The sequence below is a fragment of the Carassius auratus genome, chromosome 49 (assembly GCF_003368295.1).
Source record: "Carassius auratus strain Wakin chromosome 49, ASM336829v1, whole genome shotgun sequence".
Taxonomy (NCBI): Eukaryota; Metazoa; Chordata; class Actinopteri; order Cypriniformes; family Cyprinidae; genus Carassius; species Carassius auratus.
Window position 1 is genome coordinate 5690808 of NC_039291.1, and position 20375 is coordinate 5711182.

Genomic DNA, 20375 nt, shown 5'->3' on the forward strand with positions numbered 1-20375 from the left:
ACATCGAGCATATTTTGTGTTCTATTCCATCTAGCCTTAATTACATAGGTCATATTGCTGCTTAGTGAAAAATAAAATCTCTAAAAACCAAAGCAGATTCCACAAGGTGAAAATGTCCTGCCAAAATATGCCTTTTAAATGTCTGCTGGATGGTTAGAAATATTACAAGTGCCTTAAAACAATAAAAGTGATTTTCAGTGTGCTTCCCTGTCTTTGCAAATTGTTCTTTTTTCACAAGAGTTGCTAAACACAGACAACATTTCAAATATTTAAACACTTAATATAATGTCTGTAGTAATATCTGTAATATCTGTCTTGGTTTGCTAGTAATGAGCATAAAAAAACATCTGGCTATACAGTATATAAGCACAGATTTGTGTGCAATGACTTTGTTGTTTAACTACTTGTATGTTCAACATGCAGTTGCATTCAATGCATAATGTCCATTTGATGTAAGTTCAGAGGAAGTGCATGAGTACAGACAGTAAAAATAGAGAGAGAGAGAGAGAGAGAGAGAGAGATGGAGGGGGATAAAAGACAGAGAGGTGCCAGATGTTTATGCTGTAGCTCCACATAGTCTGACCGCTGCTGAAATGTCTTTGGTGTCCTCTGATCGTGCCGAGACCACAAAAGGCCAGGTCTGTGGAAAAAGAATAAAAAAGTCAGCCACACATTGCTGGTAAAATGCCATAAGATGCAGACGAGAATGCATGTAATGCTAAGTGTGCTGTAAAGTATTACTTTTATATTTATTTTTAATAATAATAATAAAAAATATGTATATATATATATATATATATATATATATATATATATATATATATATATATATATATATATATATATATATATATATATTAACAATTAGACTTCAGTTTAACAAGGTAATTACACTTCAGGTTAACAATATAAATGTTACATGATAATTGAAATTAAATTATAAATTAATGAAATGGTAAACTACATCTAATACATTTAATACAGTATTTGTGCGGTTACTGTAATATATAAAAACATATGTACAGTATTATCTATAATTATGAATAGTTGTAAAATGTATTTTATTTATATTTAATACAGAATATTAAAAAGAAAATACTGTACATATTTTAGGGGTATAACTGTTCTTGGTAAAAACAAAAACAAAACAAAAAACATATGGTACCGTTCTCCACACATGGTTCGGCATGCACTTCTCAATTTAAATATGACAATGCATCTTTAATATAGCTTGTTAAAGATATCAAGTTCAGCTAATGTATGTTTCTGTTGATGGATACACATTCTGGCTTCCCAATACGTTACAACAACAGTGATAAAAAAAATAAAAAATAAAAAAAGAACAGAAATGGACACAAAACAAGGACAAACCAGTCACTCTTTGTACACTTTGTTCAATGCAAGTGCTTTACTTTTTTGTTAATAGTATATATTTTATATGTTTAACAAAACTGAGTATAGATGATATGTTTTACAAGTAATACTGAACAATAAATCTTCTCGACCAGATGGAAATCCTGCGATAAACTCAGACAACACTCACTCATACCAAGTTCACGGGATGCACGAAGCTGTTCTCATATCTGTCTTCTTGCAAGAGTTGTCTGAGGTGAGAAATGTAGCTGGATGCCAGACGCAGCGTGTCCAGCTTTGACAGTTTGGTGTCCGCCGGTACCCACGGCAGGCTGGTCTTCAGCCGCGAGAACGCTTTACTCAGAACCCTCATGCGTGCCCTCTCTCTGGCATTAGCTGCGTTTCTCTGAGACTGTCTGCCATCCTTCCCCATCTTCATTTGTTGCTTGTTGTTGTTGGCAGCAGCTCGAGGATGTTTGGTCTTTGCTTTCAGACTGTCATCGATACTAAACTCGTCTTCTGAGTCTTCTAGAGAACGTGTGTCCATGGGAGTGATTGACAGCTCCTGGAGATCTTCAGGATCACTCACCGAACCCGTGGACATCTTGCCTACAACTGCTTCAGAGCAAAGAACTCGATTTCCGGCTTTCCAGTCGTTTATGATATTCAGTGGCCTTGCTGTAGATTCAGAGCAACAGGTGGTGCCTAAATTTTAAATCGCTGTAAAAGAAGCCCAGGCAAAAAAGGCGCATCAATACAAGGTCATTAGTGAAATCAATCAACCAAGCAGACTGTATCTTCTGCCTGTCTTCTCTGAGCATCTCAGAGCTTTTTCTGTGGTGTACCAAGCACATTTAAGGTTTGGCAGGGTCACTCTGGATCAGACATTTCTCCGCCCCTTTTCCCCATCTAACTTTTGGCAAGACAGCTTGACACAGTGGCACTGAAAACCTATGCAGTATGATTCTATAGAATCTGCCAAGAACTAACACCATGAGATTTTTAACTACACCACATAAAACAGCTTCCAGATCTGGTTATTTATTGGTTTATTGTTATTTAATAAATAACAATTCAATCAAAATAATCACACAATCCCTCAGAAATCATTCTGATACACTGGTTTAGTGCTTAAGAAACATTTATGTTTTTAATCAATGTAGCTGCTTAATATATTGTGGATACAGTAACACACTACGTTTCAAAACATTGGGAAATGAATACTGTTATTCAGCAAGGACACATTAAATAGATCAAAAGAGACAGTAAAAACTTGTATAATGTTGTAAAAGATTCCTGTTTTGTAAATGCTGCTCACTGAACTTTCTATTATTCAAAGATGTGTCACTGTTTCTATATATATATATATATATATATATATATATATATATATATATATATATATATATATATATATATATATATAAATGAGCAGCAAAGGCTGTTTTCAACATTATAACAGAACAAGATATTATTAATAATGGAGCACAAAATCAGCTTATTAGAATGATTTCCGAAGGATCATGTGACACTGAAGATTAGAGCAATGGCTGAAATAAAATGTATGAAAATTCAGCTTTACTGGAATAAATTAAATGTGAAAATATATTAATACAGAAAACTGTTATTTGATATTGTAATAATATTTCACAATATTACTATTTTTACTGTATTTTTTGCCATATATGCAAATAATATATTACATTTTTATTAAAAATTCTGAATACATGCACAATAAATGCATGCGGACACACACACATATACAATTTAATATTTATTATTAAGTGTTTGATGCAAAATAAATAGTCATTATGAAATTCTTCATTTTGATTCTAAATGTATGCACCAATTCTCAATAAATCAGCTTAAATCATGGAAATATGTTTTTATCTGTATTTTAAATAATTAATAATCATTACTTTTACTTTTTACTTTACATTGCATATAATAAACAATTAAATAAACAGCGTAAGTAAAGAATAATAAATAGAAAATAAATGCATTGAATCAAATTACAAGGCATTCTCCAAAACAACCTGTTTTACACTATTGTAACCCAAACCAACCTAGCTATACTTCAATTAGAATAGTTAGTAAAATATTGTGAAAAACGTAAGTTTCTTATTTCTCCAGTTCAGTGGTCAACCACGGTCCACTTAAATGCTTTTTTTCCCACATGCTCTTAAGCAAACAGAAATGTCTGAAGGCTTATCAAACGCTCTTAATCCACTGGTCATTTCACAGAGATATTGGGTTTCTGCTTGGTTAGAGCGCTCTCACACACGCTCGCTGCACATTGGCCACAGCTGTCAGCACTTTGCATTACATCTGCAGGATGGGGGGCAATCCCTGGGACCCTGTGGCTGTGGGTGAAGGAAAAATACACATCTATTCATTTTACACATGATCACATTGTGCTCTCATTTGTCTCTCTTATCATGCAGTAACATGTACGCATTGCACACGCTTAGCAAATTAAAATGATATTTATTTAATATTACTTGGCAGATGTCAGTTCAGCTGTGTTATAGGAAACTTTGTATGACTGCCTCTTCTGTTGGGCTTGCTCATATTAGCAATTGAATGACACATCAAAGAGGGCCATAGCTATTTTGGTTATATATTTCAGCATTATACAAAAATGCATGATTAAACACGTGTAGGTTAGACATGCATATAAGGAACTCTTCCCATTTATGTTTGGACATTTTAAATACCACCAGACCTTAAAGAATGGATACCCTCCTTAGCCACATCCCTAATAGCATTATCTGAATAAGATTACACAATGCATTTCAAATGTATCTGTATATCTCTGCACAAGACATGCACGCATCTTTTATATGTCCATACATGAAGAGAAGCATTTCCTAAACCATAAAACCAAATTTCCCACAGCTGAAAGTTTCTCAGCATCTCACAGTATCACTCAGTAAACTAGATATGTACGAGTTTTCATTCCCGGCTAATGAGTGTGAAATTAAGATTTTATATTACAGCGGTCACCCTCAGCCAACAATTATCCAAAAGCACAGCTGACTTGCATGCTCCATTTTTGCAGAGGGTACATGCCAAGTGCAGACAGCTTTGGAATAACCTACAATTAATAGTTTATGCTTCTTTCTCTGTGGAATTTAAGATGTTAATTCTTACAGTAAGGGCCCATTCACATAGAACACCTTTTTGTGTACCATTTTCAATAGTGTTCTATAGGCAAACATGTTTTAGATGGAAGTCTTTGGAAACATTGCTTTTTTAGCATCTTGTGCATAAGCAATGTTTTTTAAACTTAAAGTAAAAATGTTATTCTTTATTTTCTTTATATTGCCTACCCCTGTTCTAAAGGTACATTTACCATTTATTATGGTGTGAGGGTGTGCATTTTCTTTCTTTTTTTTTGCTATGGTTTTCTTGTAGGTGCATGACAGGAGATACGAGAAACAACTGATTTAAATGTGGAGGTGGAACAGTGTTCCTGTTACAGGCATGGGACAGGTTTGATACTGGCCTCTGGTTACCTCAATCAAAAGGGATCTGTCATGTGTAGTCATTTTGGATTTTTCAATTAGCATATGCACATTGTTATTTTGTGTGAAATCCCTAGAATTATGTAATAAACTTTATTCATTACATCAAGGTTTTGTTTTGGTCTCCTTTTCTGTTGTGCATGGCCATGTGTCGGCCGTAACACCGTTGCTCAACAAAATTTTGCAGGCAAAATCCAGCTTTTCGAATAGGAATCTGTGCAATCTGGAATTTCGCACAGAGATTTGGCAACAGTCATTGCTGAACCCGTTGCGAAATGTCTGGATTTCGCCCATAAAAACGGATCGAACAACCGAAAATGTGGCTGCTCCATAATTCTAATTTCACAGTTTCGCAATGAGAACTGTTCTGCCCATTGGTGGAAAGAAGGCTTATAATTTTTTATAGCCTTTATAAATGGTAAGAATCTTTAAATCTGCAGATGCATATTGCATAAGGCACAGTAGCAAGCACAGTGACCTGCATTTTCTTCCAGGATGAGCATTAAAGGACACATTCACATGCTTTTATAACTATAGCAGGTCTCAACTGTTTTATATGAAAATATCTGTTGACCCGATGGGAACCTATTGCTCTGATCTTGCAGTGCTTTAAACTAAAATCTACACCTATCTGAAAGAAAATGTGCAGGGTCAAGATGCCTTAGTAAGAACAAACGTATGTGAGGCACCTTAGCATTTTAACACTAATCTCTGCTTTAAACAACTGCATAAGCACATCTTTCCCAAGCTTCCACAGAGGGACTAATTACATGGGAACAATACTGCCCACGTTGTTTTAGGTCCGAGCTAACATGAGAATTGTGCAGTTGTCTGTCGGTAAGCATATTAAGGGTCGTAGTGTGGGCAGTGGCTCTTTTCCTTCTTTCTCTCCCTCTGTTTTGTGTGAATGAGTGAGCGGGACAGGTGCAGGACTATGACATCAGCCATGCGCCCTCTCATCCCCTGGTTCCCATGGTCACCGTGCTCTCACAGCTGCAGTGTTAAACAAATGGCATGTAACAGCATCAAAACGGCCATTAGGAAAATCAATACGCCCCCATTTTAGTCAAGCCTCCGCTGCATTGAACCAAGCACATTTAATTGAATGATATAAGTGGCTGAAGAGTGAACTATCCATTTGCTCCCAGTGCCAGCTTGACCATTGGAGTGTTCCATGGGAGTGAATCAAAAAAAAAAAAAAAAAAAAAACTAGGACCAGGAGCAGCAAATAGGCATATTATAAAGATTTCTGAAGGATCATGTGACACTGAAGACTAAAGTAGTGGCTGCTGAAAATTCAGCTTTGCCATCACAGGAATAGTTTAAAAGTTATTTTAAATTGTCATAATTTTACCGCTTTTACTACATTTGCATGCAAATACTATATATGCTTTTCTTTAAACAAAGTAAAAGTTCTTATTTTTATTTCTGAAACTATATATTTTTAACATATTTCACAATTCTGGACTGAAATGCCCTGGATTCATTTTTAGAATCACCTGTTATTAAAATACATCTTAAAATGTCGAAGACTGCAAAATGTCTTGATGTCTTGCAAGGCCGTCTAGATGATGAATATGCTGATGAAATATGTGATATGGAAAGATGGGACCGCTCTGTGACTGAGATATTTTTATATCTGTCTAGATGTGATCTGAGTGGTGGGTGTGAGAAATGCTGCTTACCCTTTGGAGGAGGAAGGGATGTATCTGGGCTCTGTAAACTTCAAAATGCTGTGAAATACTGACCAGATGACAGATGAGAATTGTTGCTTTTCTTTCATTTGCCCCCAAAGCCTAAGAACAGCTGACTGGGGATCAACGTCAGAAAAACTGAGACTCGAAGAATTGAGGTGGCTTGAACACAGTATACTCCATTTAATTTATTTTCTTAAAATAGTATGTTCTGGTTTTTCATGCATCAAGCACACTGCAATAAATATATAGGTTTAGAATTACTTAAATTGACCAAATCTAAAGCAAATCCATTGCATCTGGATATTGTGATCCTCGTCATCAAATTTACCACATCTCATGACGTCCATGCAAAATCAGAAAGTGATTTTTACAGTGTTCTGGCCATGCAGGTGCACATCTTCATATGCTCCCAACTTGAGTGACTTGTTTATAAGTCTGTGAAATCACCATTGACAATCTGATCAACAAGATGGTTTTATTAAATGCAGCTTTCGTTGGAATCCCATCATGATGAAGTGGTGGATATAATACAAAATGGACTAATTAATAACCAAAAATAAGGGTTACACACTTGTGCTCCCCTTTGGCAGAACTACTTTGAAATTAGTGTTTGGAATGTCCAAGCATCTCAGGGTTACTACATCCGGGCACGAGGCCAGATTCACATGCTATTTTTTTTCTACACGTTGAGCACAAATGTGGACTGATTAGTGTAATAAATCTATATGAGATACATTACGGAGTTTAAAGTCTGCTTTAGAAGCTTGTCAGTGCATCAATTCCAAATGCTATAAGATCTTAATTATGTATTAAAGCACTAGATATCATGCAAACACTTCTCTTCAGAGTTCATTATAAAATGTAAGTTGATTAAACAGACTGTCTTATATTATCTAAATACATATTGAATTTATGATTACACAATTACACTTAAGCAGATAAGAAGAACAACTAAAACTAAAATACTAAATCGCAACAACATAGAGTCTATATAAGTAATGATGGTTGGTTATTTGGCTTATATTTTTTACATGATGTCATCATCTCTAATATCACTTCTTTGTCTTAATAGCTTGCAGCAGCGGGACCCATTTTGACTTCTGAGATGAGGAGGAAGTGGGCTGTTTCAGAGCTGTAGGGTTATGTGGGCCGTCGTATTCATCAGCCTCAGAAGTGATTTCCATTTTCTGGATGATCAGCTTGAGCAGGTTATGCTGTTTCTCCAGCACACAGGACATCTCTTTCAACCTGAAGGATAGAGCAGATCAAATGCATTCTATATTGTATGTCTGACAACTTACACAGGCGTAAATAGATGAGAATAATAAAAAGGTAAATGTTAACTGATGCAATTTTTAATGTTGTATTAAAATGCTTGTTTTTGTTAAGAAATTATGAGCAGACGTGATGTATTTGAATGTATTTTTTATGTATGTGAAATATTACTTTGAAAATTATATATTATGAAGGGCATTATATGAAACTGCAAGGTTAGGTAGTTGAGCTATGTGAACCAGAGCTGTGTGCCATTCATATTTGAATTGCTAAAAACTTTATAATTACAATTCAAATTATAATCTGAATCTGTAGTTGATGGAGCCTTATAGCTAATGAACACTAGAGGCTGCTCTCCCACAAGTCTGAAAGGTCTGTGTCAGTGTTGTTTTAGTATCATTGATTAATTATTAAAGGTTTAGCACTTTTTGGGTGCATCTAAAAAAAAAATATATATCATGGATTTTCTTTATTTTTTTTGTAATTTAATTAAAAAAAGCAAAGTTTCTTATATTCTAGATATATTGCACAGTTTTTTTGTTGTTGTTGTTGTTGTTGTTTTAATTCTGATAGTTGTGACAAACAGCTTAGGAAAATTTACAATTTAGTATCTAAAACAAAGTGAATATTTTCTCAAAAATCAATCAAAAAAAGATTTACAAAACAGAAATGTTCAAGATCTCCAAAGCAGGTTTAATTATGTACTCAATAATTGGTTGGGGCTCCTTTTGCATGAATTACTGCTTCAATGCGGTGTGGCATGGAGGTAATCAGCTGGTGGCACTGCTGAGGAGTTATTGAAGCCCAGGTGTGTGTGTATATATATATATATATATATATATATATATATATATATATATATATATATATATATATATATATACATAGTTTCTGCTCACTTTTAAAATCAAACCCTTTATGTTGCTCTAGGTGGTGTTCCTGAGTAAACCCAAAACAGTGGTGGTGGTACAAAGAAGTCACCTGCTCTTCTGTTTGTGCAGCTCTCTCTCCAGAGGCCCTTCTTGCTGTGAGTGGAGGTTCAGACGGGTGCGAACTGTGTTTTGGATCTCACCCTCAATGAGCGCCTGTATCAGCATTTTCTGAGTAACAAATGATTGTCATTAAATTTACATTTTCACTCAAATGTATTTTATGTCGTTTGAAAAATAATATTTTACAGAATTTTATCAAAAATGCATGTGTGACCAGAGTAGGAATAACATTTGTTGATAGACAAACCTTGCATTTATTGGGATAGATGGTGATTGTTGGTTTGTCAACCCGCTTCAGGAACCAGTAAGGTAGCTTCTCCTCAAGGGCAGTGTGAAGATCTATCTGTAATGAAGTGCTTTCTTGATCAATGCACTAGATATACTTGTAATGATAAGAGTTATATTTCCTGGGTTAGTGTTTTTAATTTTGAAACAGTAAGTTTGGGGTGGCACATGTTTTTATAGTTGATTGTTTGTGCCACAGCTGTGAATCCTGATTTTCTACTTGCTGCTGTAAGTCAGAGGCTGGTGGCAGTATGGGTAGGGACTTTCTCTAAAGAATGTTTTATTGGACAACAATTTGGATACACTTCAGAGTCATTAAAATTTGATCATAATTTTATATTACAGTATTTTAATACAATATATATATATATATATATATATATATATATATATATATATATATATATATATATATATATATATATATATATATATATATATATATAGTAGATTTTAAATGCATGCACTATACTATTCCAAAGTTTGGGGTCAGTGATATTTTTAAGACTTTTAAGTTTATTATGCTCACCAAGACAAAAATGTATTAATATTGTTAAATATCATTACAATTTAAATGACCTTTAAATTACAATTTTAAAATGTCAAATTTTACATATTTATGGGATGGCAAAGCTGAATTTTCAGCAGTCAATACTCCAGTCTTGAGTGTCACATGATTCTTCAGCTGATAAAAACAAACAAAAAAACAAACAAAAAAACGTACCTGCATGGTCAGAACACTGTAAAAATCACTTTTTGATTTTGCATGGACATCATGAGATGGTGTAAATAACAGAAAAATCTGACCCCAAACTTTTGAACAGTAGTTTCTACCTGATTTATGGTTGTAAACTTTGACAGAGCATGCAGACATAAAATAAACATTATAAATCTATAATTTTGATTAAACAGGGTCTTTATTTCATAATAGATTTTGTAAAACAATTGATCAAAATTCTGCTAAAAATGTACATCAATTAGAGGTCTTAGTGGTAGTCAATGCAGTCTGCTCAGTGCTCACCTGCATGGCTATCCTCTTCAACTCTGCATTTCTTTGTACCTCTGCAATGTCTCCTACTGCCAAACCAATCTGCAATGTGATTTAGACAAATAAACCTAATACATCCTAACAAATTGCATCCATTATTAACAGTAATAGCTAGGCCAGTGTTGAGTGTCCTACCATTAGGTTCATGAGAAGAATAGGCATGAGAAGCACAAAGATCAAAAAGATAAAATAGGTGACCCCGGGGAACGCCATGCGGCCATTTTCATAAGCATTCAGAAATGTGCTCTGGTAGTTCAGCTCTCCTACTGTCATCACAAACGTCTGGGCTAATGCAAGGCTGATGGAGCTGAACTCGTCCTGTTGAAAGCAGCAAACAGTAAACATCAATATCAAACCGCACCGATTAGCCAAAATTTGACATGTCTGTCATGCTGGGTTGATATGATCTCTGTGTTTGGACTTACCTGGTGGAGCATCAAAGCGTGGAAGGCCAATCCAAATGCGAGTAAGAGAAAGAGAAAGAGAATCATGATGCACAACAGGGTCCTAATGATTCCACCAAACATCACCACGTAAATTCCAATTCGCTCAAACCTGCGGTGTGAAAAGGGCATATGAGAATTCAGATGTTTTATACACCAACATTTTTTACTATTTTGCTGAAATAAATAACATTTTAATGTATAGCATGAAATGTATTTTATAGTACAGTATGAAAATTAATTTTTGGATTTGTGAAAGAATGCATTTCAGCGTTATTAAATTATTATTATTAAATTATCACTTTGAAAGGATGCATTAAATTGGTGAAAAGTGACAGAAATCCTTTGTAAAATTGTACATTTCTTTATTATTACAAATAATGGTTTCCACAAAAAAAATATACCAACATTGATAATTAGAAACATTATTCGCTCATGCGACTCTGAAGACTGATGGCTGCTGAAAATGTAACTTTGCATCACAGGAATTAATTACATTATAAAATATATTAAAATTGTACAAATATTTCACAATATTACTATTTTTACTGCATTTTAAAACAAGTAAATGCAACATTGGTGAGCATAAGTGACAAAAACATTAAAAAAAAGAATCCTTTGACTCCAAACTTCTGAATAGTGGTGTATAATAAATGTAAAAAAAAAGACAAATGAATTGGGGTCTCGCCAAAGAGACCAATCCACTTCCAGTGTAACTAAACGAGCCAATGGACATTGGCATGCGGTATTTCTCAAGCTGATTCTGTGTGGGGCCTCTCAGTGCCACTACCCATTTGAGGTGAGAGCACAGGAGGAAACTGATATGACACATATTTTTAAGTCTCAAAATTGTTTAAAACAGTTATAATTTATTTTGAAAGTGAAAGGACATACATCCCCCACTTACAACCCCTTCTGGCCCCAGACTCAAACCCACAAGCTTTGGATTATGAGTCCGAATCTCTAACCAATAGGCCACAACTTCCCCACAAAAATGCAGTTGTGTTTTCTGCATTTATCTATTGTGAATATTAAAATCCCCTGCAATAGCAAAATAGTAAAACTCTGAGGAAATCATTGATAGCATTTCTGTGAAATCTTCAACAAATGCTGGAGAGTATTTTGGAAGTCTGTAAATAATGATAAACAGAATGCATGGAGCACCTTTCAATACTATCTCTAGATATTCAAAAGACATACTGTAGCTACACCTCCACCTCTCCTAACAGTCCTGCAGACATTCACGAAAGTAAAGTTAGGAGGGGCTGTTTCATTGAGGACTGTTGCACTGCAGCTGTCCTCTAGCCATGTTTCATATAGAAACATAAATTCCAGGTTGATTGTTCTTATTAAGTCACTGATTCGAAATTATTTATTCTTAGTGAGCCAATGTGATCCTTCATTCCTTCAGGCAGGAGTGCCCCTGGAACAGGTATCCAGGCATGCTGTTTAAAAATGCTCACTTAAAGGCATTGCATTTTGTCTCAACAGCAATATTTATTTGATGCATCATAGGCCGCAGATTAGACGCGTCACCTGTATGGCTTGAGAAGGCCTAAGACTTCTTATCATGTGATAAAACAGTAATAGAAACAGAATAAATAAAGACTACAGGCACACTGGGTTCCCACTTGTTCTGTAAACATTTGCGAATGGCTTGAATTGGCCAGTTTGGGCTCTCAGCACCAAAGCCAAATACCAAGAGGGTAGAGAGGGGGTCCTAGTAGGATTTAACCTTCTGAACCCCCTAAGGAACCTGACAACCAGATCATGCTTTGCCACTGACCTCACCTCTATTGGGTCGTGGTGGGTGGAAATAGCAGCAAAGTAAACCTTACGGGTGGGGGGGTACAGCCTACAATCCAACCCTTGCTTCAAGAAGGAAAACACAGTACTGATCGAACATTTCCTGGTGTCCTCGTGGTGAGAGGAACACCATTTGATGAACAGGTTCCACTTCAGAGCATAGGCCCATCTTGTGGACAGAGTTCATGCTGAAGCAATAGTGAGCACTACGTCCTGAGGTAGGTCACTTAGAACCTTTGTGTCCCATCAAGAGACCACACATGGAGTTTCATCGGGTCCGGATGTGGGTGCCAGAGGGTTCCCCATCTCTCAGAAAGCAGATCCTTCCTCAGAGGAATCGGCCAGAGAAAGGCTGTCATGAGGAGCATGAGTTCCGGGAACCAGGTCCTGTTGGCCCAATATGGAGCCACTAACAAGACCTGCTCCTCGTCCTCCCTGATCTTGCACAGTGTCTGTGCGTGCTAGTAGGCTCACTGGGGGGAACGCATATTTGCACAGGCTACGGGGCCAGCTGTGTGCCAGTGCATCCGAGCTGATCGTTGCCTCGGTTTGGGAGTAGAACCAGTGGGTGTCCTGGAAATGCAAACAGGTCTACCTAAGCAACTCCAAACCATCTCCAGATCAGCTGAACTGCCTGGGGGTGGAGTCTCCACTCCCCTGGATTGCTGCAAGAGACAGCTTTTCGCCTGCCCAATTCAACACTCCTGGGATATGAATGGCACGAAGGGATCTCAGATGCTTCTGACTCAAGAGGAGGAGGTGGCAGACGAGTGCAACATGTGTTGGGATCGTAAACCACCTAGCCGGTTGATATATGCAATGGTCGCATTATTGTCTGTGGGGACCAGTACGTCCCTGCCCTGAAGTCGCCCTCTTAGGTGGGTAAGGGCTAGGTGCACTGCCAGCTACTCGAGACAATTGATATGCGAACGCAGATGGGGACCAATCCACAGCCTTGACACTGCATGCCCGTTGTATGTGGCTCCCCAGCCAGTGGCCGAGGCATCTGTGAACCCCACAGAATGCCAGGATACCTGTTCCAGTTGCACTCCTGCCTGAAGGAATGAAGAATCTGACCACAAGTTGAAGTTTCTGCGGCAAGCCGGTGTAATCTGATCACGGCTAGTAACGCGGACCAAAGCCCACCTTGGGACTAGGCCATGGAGCCAGTGCTGAAGTGGTCTTATATGGAGCAGACCAAGTGGAATTACCACCACAGCTGCAGCCATATGCCCCAGGAGCCTCTGAAAAAATTTCAGTGGGACCACCATCCTGCCTGATAAAGTCCTGCCGCAGTTCAGCTACAAATGAGCACGCTCTTGGGTGAGGCGATCTGTCTGTCTGACCAAATCATACTTCATGCCTAGAAAAGAACAATCCTCTGCATTGGCACGAGTTTGCCCTTTTCCCAGTTGACCCAAAGACCCAATTGGCTGAGGTGTCTGAGCACCAGGTCCCTGTGTTCGCACAAATGATAGCAAGATGTGCAAGTATGAGCCAGTTATGAAGATAGATAAGGATGCACCCCACTAGGTGACTTTGGTGAAAAGTCCCCGAAGGGCAGGACCTTGTACTGATGTGCCCAACCCTCGAACGCAAACCGCAGGAATGACCTGTGTTGTGGGAGGATCGCTTGAAACCAGTCTTGGGGATGATGCATTCGAAAATGCATTTCATCTTCAGGAACTCGAGCTGCGTTGAGAACGTCATAGGCGGGTGACGTCAGAGACGAGAAAGCATAAAAGCACGAGAGGCGAAGCCGGCATCCAGCCTTCTGTTTTAGAGCTAACTGCTCTGATGACACCAGAGATCAGTCTTGAGAGGCTGATTCCCTTAGTAGACTATTTGGAAACGTGAAAACTACTGCCAAATGTGTCTCAGTGGGTCCTGCACACTGTAGTGAGAGGCCACAAAATCCAGTTCTGGTGGGCCCCAAGCAGACTCTGGTAATGGAACAGAAGTAGACTCTCTCTGAGGATCATCGAGGTGGTTCCTCCTCGGGTTGCTGAGTCCGGGTCCTACAGCCGGTACTTCACTGTTCCGAGGAAGGATGATGTGATGTGTCCTTTTTTTTTTTGATCAGGGGACTGAAGTTCAGCACGCTTGCACATGCCAAGTCCGAGGACTGGTGTGTCATGATCTATCAAAAATATACCTTATATCCAGGGGTGCACATAACTGGTACACAGGTACGCATGCACAACAAAAATCAGGAATACATAATGCCACCTGTGTTACCCCGTGCCTTTGCGTACTGACCAATTCTTTCATCTAGACTTACAACTTACATGTTACTTGTCAACTACTGTCAGCGATGTCCAAAGATGTGCAGTGGCTTGAAGCGAAAAAAAAAAATGTGATGTGGTTTCACACTGAAATGTGGTGCAAGATTTGCCACTCAAATCCACATCTAGCAGACAAAACAGGTGCGTTTTAAAAGGCTCAAAGAATTTCAACCATCCTTTATTTGACAAACATGAAAAGAGCAAGGAACACACTAATGTGGTGCAAGCCATTGCTAATAAACATGCTAGCCAAGAAGAAATGTCCAGTCACCCAATTGCCAGATGGTGAGACAAGCTGAATGAAGAACAGCGGCAAGCTCTGTTTAACATTTTTCTCCTCGCCTTCCATAAAGCTAAACTGTGTCCTATGTCTTCTTATTCTGAGGATATTCAGTTAAAGAAGCGTCTAGGAGTAAATGTTGGAGGTGCTTATCATTCAAGTGAACGGGGCACACGGATCTTGCAAAGCATTCATCAAATGCCATCAGCGGGGATTTACGAGTCAAGTTGCAGTCTGCTGAATTTTGGGGGCTGCTTTGTGATGGATCTGAGGACATCACAAAAACTGAGCAGGAAATCATTTACATTGTGTCTGTGTCCAGCGACGGAGAGTTTACCTCAGACTTTATTGGACTGATTGAATTGGGTGCTGACCGAACTGCGCAGGCCATAACAGACAGACTTGTGAGACTTTTCCAGGACACAGGCTTGGATGATTGGGCAACAAAGTTGGTCACTGTGTGCACAGACAGGGCTGTGGTCAACGTCGGTATGTACAACGACCTTGTGCCAAAACTCCAGCGACTTGCTGCGGTTGGAGACTCACTTGTGCACATTTTGTGCACTGCATGCACACTGGAGAATTGCACAATATCTGTGGATCGCAATGTTCCTTACTGTGAGACATTTAATCGCTCTGTGGTCAAGCTGCTGCAGTTTTATTTACAAAAAGGGTGGGGCAAAAAAACTGCTTAACTGAAGAAGCTGTGTGAAGAAAATGGGATCTCCTTTATGAAACTGGGTAAGTTTCATAATATCAGATGGTCTGCATGGAGGCATGAAACACGGTTAAAAATATCAAGACTATTGCCAGCCATTAAAATGCAACTAGCTACGAGTGATAACAGTGACTAGCAGCATATCTGCACTGAGCATCTTCAGTGCTTTCTGTCAAAAATGCTTGACATTACTAACATTTTGAAGACTACATCCATTAAGTTTCAGAAGGAAAAGCTGACCATTGGAGAATGTAAGGATGAACTTATGCTTGACATTGGACAGTTCACACTTCTGCTTGATGGTGAAGGTCACAGGGCACACACTGTTTCTAATGCTGATGCTGACAGAGACCAGACAAACTTACTGAGAGGATTAATTGAAGAGTTTGAAATCAGATATGACTCCCTCAATTCTTGTCATCATTTCTTAGTATTTGATCCTTCTACATGGCCTCAGGAAATGCAAGACCTCCACAGTTTTTATAACACAACAGTTTGCAGCATTCTCAAGAAATATGAGGCCACATTGCAACTTGACAAAGATACCACTGTGACAGAATGGATGCCCTTAAAGCAGGCAGGAAAATGCCTGGGAGCCTCTTCTGTGTATAACTTGGTCCAAATAGTAAATACAAGTAACCCAGATGCTTACTCCAACATCAACAAGGTGGTTAAGCTGTCCCTTACACTGCCTTTAAGCAGTGCAGCTTGTGAGAGATGATTCTCACATCTCAACATAATAAAAACCAAGTACAGATCTCATCTGTCACATGCTCGTCTCTCAGCCCTGATGCAGATTTACCTGTTAAAGCAGACCACAGAGACATTTGACCCAAAGCAAGCTGTTGTGAATGGAGACAGCTAATTGTAGGCTAAAACAAGGACAGGGAAGTGCATCTGCAGCATCTTCATCATCTACCATGCAGGAAGCTGTAGAAGAGGAAAGTGGGGGGGACACTGAGGAGGGCAGTGACGAAGACTGCACTTAAGCCCACACGACATATGGGGTGAGTACCAAACACCATCTCCTGGTACTCACTTGAGTAACTAACCGAAAAAGTTATGTGCACCGCTGCTTATATCCATTCTTCTTCATCGGACGTTCCTGAGGTTTGCTTTTGGGGGCAAAAGCCTACCAATACGAATCTTCCTCTGGCCTTGCACTCTCACCTCATACTTTCATGACTTAACCACATTGACGATTGGTTAATATTAGCTCAATCAGAGCAGATGACGCTCACATGAAAGAGCTGGGGTTAAGACTTAACGTCAAGAAAAGTGAGCTTTCTCCAGTACAGAGAACCACTTATCTGGGCGTGGTGTCTGATTCAACCATAATACAGGCACGTATGTCACATGCTCGGATCAAGTTGATCCTCACTGCAGTCGCGAGAGTGAGAGAAGGCCGGTCACTCACTGTCAAGCATTCTTGGAGATTGGGTCTGATGGCAGCTGCAACGTGAATACTATTTGCCTGCTGTACATGAGACCCCTACAGTGGTTGCTCAAGACCAAGGGGTTCTCCCCAAGGGGAAACACACTTAGCATGCTAAAGGTCACATGGCGGTGCCTACGTGCCTTGGACATGTGAAGAAAACCTCGGTTCTTGTCTCAGGGCCCGGTGCTGGGAGCTCCTTGTTGCCTCTTAATGCTAGCGATGGATGGATCCCTCACTGGCTGTGATGCGGTTATGATTGGCCACCCTGCCTGCAGTCTGTGGAGTGGCCACCATCCGACATGGCATATCATCTGCCACGAGGATGCTGGCTGTGCTTCGAGCACTAAATTACTTTCACATAGACCTAAGAGATCACCATGTGTTGCTGTGCACCGGCAACACAGCAGTGGACTCTTACATCAACCACCAAGGAGCTCTGTGCTCATGCCATTTATACAAACTAGCGACAAGATCCTTGTGTGGTCCCAGGGTGAACTCCTCTCGCTGAGAGCAGTCCACTTTCCTGGGCATTTTAATATATGGGAGCAGACATCCTGTTAAGGCAGGGGCCGAGGCCCGGGGAATGGTGGCTTCACACCGAGGTGATGAACAGAGTTGGAGAGGTTGGCCAGACTCGGGTGGATCTGTTTGTGACTCAAAAGACATCGCACTGTCCCCTCTGGCTTCCTCTTATTCATCCAGCTCCACTGGGGCTGGACATCATGGTACAGACATGGTTGAGATTTCATCTGTACATTTTCCCCCCAATTGCTCTGCTCCCGGGAGTTCTGAAGAGAGTGCCCTGTTCTGGCCGGGCTGGGTGTGGTTCTTGGGCCTGATTTCTCTTTTTGACGGCACTCCATGGGAGGTTCCCATCAGGATAGATCTCCCTTCGCAGGTGGAGGGTGCGTCCCCGCATGGAGCTTAGAGGCTGTAGGTGTGGTCTCTGAGGAGGCACAACTCTTCTAGTCTCTCTTGAGACCGTTCTCCAATCCAGAGCTCCCTCAATTAGGAAACTGTATGCCTTGAAGTGGAAGCTTTTCACTTCTTGGTGCAGATACAGCCAGCTCGACCCAGTTTACTGCCTGGTTGGGACAGTGCTGGAGTTCCTGCAGGCCCTTCTCTCCGCAGGGTTGACCCACTCACCCCGGAAGGTCTATGTGGCAGCTATGGTGGGCTACCGTGTCCCTCTCAGTGGCCAGTTAGTGGGCAGAAACCCTCTGGTTACATTTCCTTCATGGTGCGGTGAGGCTGAGGCCTCCGGCCAGAAGAACCTTATGCTAAGTGATGATCAGGATGCTATCGTATGCCCCTCTTATCTCCCCTCTCTTGGGAGTCAAGACTCACTCCTTCTGAAGTTTGGCCATTGGACAGGTTGTCCCCCATTACTTTCAGATTCCTGTTTCCTTCTCTTGCTTTAGCTGTGCTCTTCCACACTAGGTAGAGATTTGAAAGTCTGGCGGCATGGGCATTCTCATTCCCCAAAGCGATCTTGGTGGAGCTCAAGTTCCTGAAGAGGAATGTCTAAGGTTACATATGTAACCCTGGTTCCTCAAATGAACGAGATGCTGCGTCACAGTGCAACACTTCCGGCATCTATGGCTGGCACTTGCTTCATCCCTTGAGGCTGGCTGCCGGCTTTGCCGCTCATGCTTTTATGCTTCCTGGTCTCTGACGTCACCCGCCTATGACATCTCGCTCATCCATTGGACTAATTACAAAGTTTATTCAGAAACGTCAATCTGGAGGTGTTCCCCAAAGCAATCTCGACACAGCTTCTCGTTCCTTCGAGGAACCAGGGTTACATATCTAACCTTAGACGTTCTGCATCAACATCTTGAACAGCAGCTTGTGAAGCGCACGGTTTAAAAGACGCAGATCCAATCTCTGTCATAACCCAAAGCCTTCTTGAGTAGGGACTGTAAAATCCAGATCTCATATTGGCTTGAGGGATCAGCACTATCCTGTGATTTCCACATGAAAAACAGGGGCATCTGGTTCACATTAGTCAAGGCTGTTGATGCCCCTGTTTTTCATGTGGAAATCGCAGGGGGAATGCCAGCGAACTTAATTGCATAGCCGAGTCTGATGGTCAGAAAGAGCCACCGAGACAGACTGGGAAGCACTAACCAGACTCAGAGAGACTGTGCCAGTGGAACTAACATAACCACCGATGTACCCATGGTGGGGCAGTGTGGTGGAACACAGGGACCCAGCCCAGGGCCTGTAAAGGCCTGGCCTGTGACGGTAGAGGGCGGAGTGTGGGTGTGAAGTGTAACACTCACCTGATTCCTCCTTGTGTGGGAGGAAATTCAGGAGCCCGGCTTGAGGTTTGTGACACCCTGGCATGTGACGACATGAAGCGGGGATTCAAGTGCTACCTGGTTCCATGGATGGGCAGGAGGGGTGCTCATGGGAAGTGTATTCCTCTGGAGTACCAGAGACTGAAATTACTCTTTTATTTACGTTTTGGGTACCGCTGGTTGCTGGGCCAGAGGTGGAACAAAATCAGAATAAAACAAAAGATTCTCTACCCGGCCCTTCTCTGGGGGAGGGAGTGGTGTGGTCACCATCTCCTGATAAGCTGCCTCCTCCATCTCTGGGTCTTCCGTCACAGGGCCTCTTGCACTTGTGATTACCGCCAGGTGGGGACCTGGCCGAACTGGGTATCCTGCATGTGACTGGCTCCGCCATGCTTCCTGGTAGAAGGCTGCTGCTGCTGCATGGGAGTGGGGGCAGCTGCAGGGGGGTGCCCACGGTGACAAGCAGCCTGAGGGGCTGCTGAATAACGCAGGGGAGCTGGCCACCACACACTCCTGGTTTGGATGTCTGCACAAAAAAACTAACTTTTTTTTTCCTATGAGACCGTGACTACCGCTGCTGTGTGTAATGCCTGCACTCATTCTTGCAATCACTCGAGGGACATGAGAGCAGTAGTAATGCAACACCACTTGGCTCCAAAGCGAAAGTATGAATTAATGCAGTGCACATGCTGCCTTTCATTCACACACTGGGGGGTGTGGCAGCCTGATGCTAAATACTGCATGCCAATGTACATTGGCTCGTTTAGTTACACTCAAAGTCTATTGGTCTCTCTGGCGAGATCCCAATTTGGCGGTCATCACTGACATTACATCATGGGTGACCGACTGCAAGGGAACTCAAATATAGGCCGATAACCCATACAGTACCAATATATATTGTGCATTTCTTACAGCATATACACTA

General features: G+C 40.5%; 2 protein-coding genes across 2 annotated transcripts in view; both read right to left on the bottom strand.

Annotated features, from left to right (window-relative positions):
• Window positions 1-485: 485 nt before the first annotated feature.
• Window positions 486-2334, bottom strand: LOC113065933 (musculin-like). Its single transcript, XM_026237468.1, has 2 exons — window positions 1550-2334; window positions 486-640 (listed from the first exon to the last, which is right to left on the bottom strand). The coding sequence occupies exons 1-2, from the start codon at window positions 1955-1957 to the stop codon at window positions 557-559; spliced, it is 492 nt and encodes a 163-aa protein (XP_026093253.1). The 5' UTR covers window positions 1958-2334; the 3' UTR covers window positions 486-556.
• Window positions 2335-7060: 4726 nt separating this feature from the next.
• LOC113066082 (transient receptor potential cation channel subfamily A member 1-like) overlaps window positions 7061-20375 on the bottom strand; it is a 30796-nt gene continuing 17481 nt past the window's right edge. The window contains exons 23-28 of the mRNA XM_026237705.1: window positions 10603-10732; window positions 10313-10495; window positions 10151-10219; window positions 9092-9187; window positions 8834-8952; window positions 7061-7825 (exon numbers count right to left, since the gene is read on the bottom strand). Coding sequence (XP_026093490.1) covers window positions 7630-7825; window positions 8834-8952; window positions 9092-9187; window positions 10151-10219; window positions 10313-10495; window positions 10603-10732 — 793 coding nt within the window. The 3' untranslated portion in view covers window positions 7061-7629. The remainder of the gene's footprint in view (window positions 7826-8833; window positions 8953-9091; window positions 9188-10150; window positions 10220-10312; window positions 10496-10602; window positions 10733-20375) is intronic.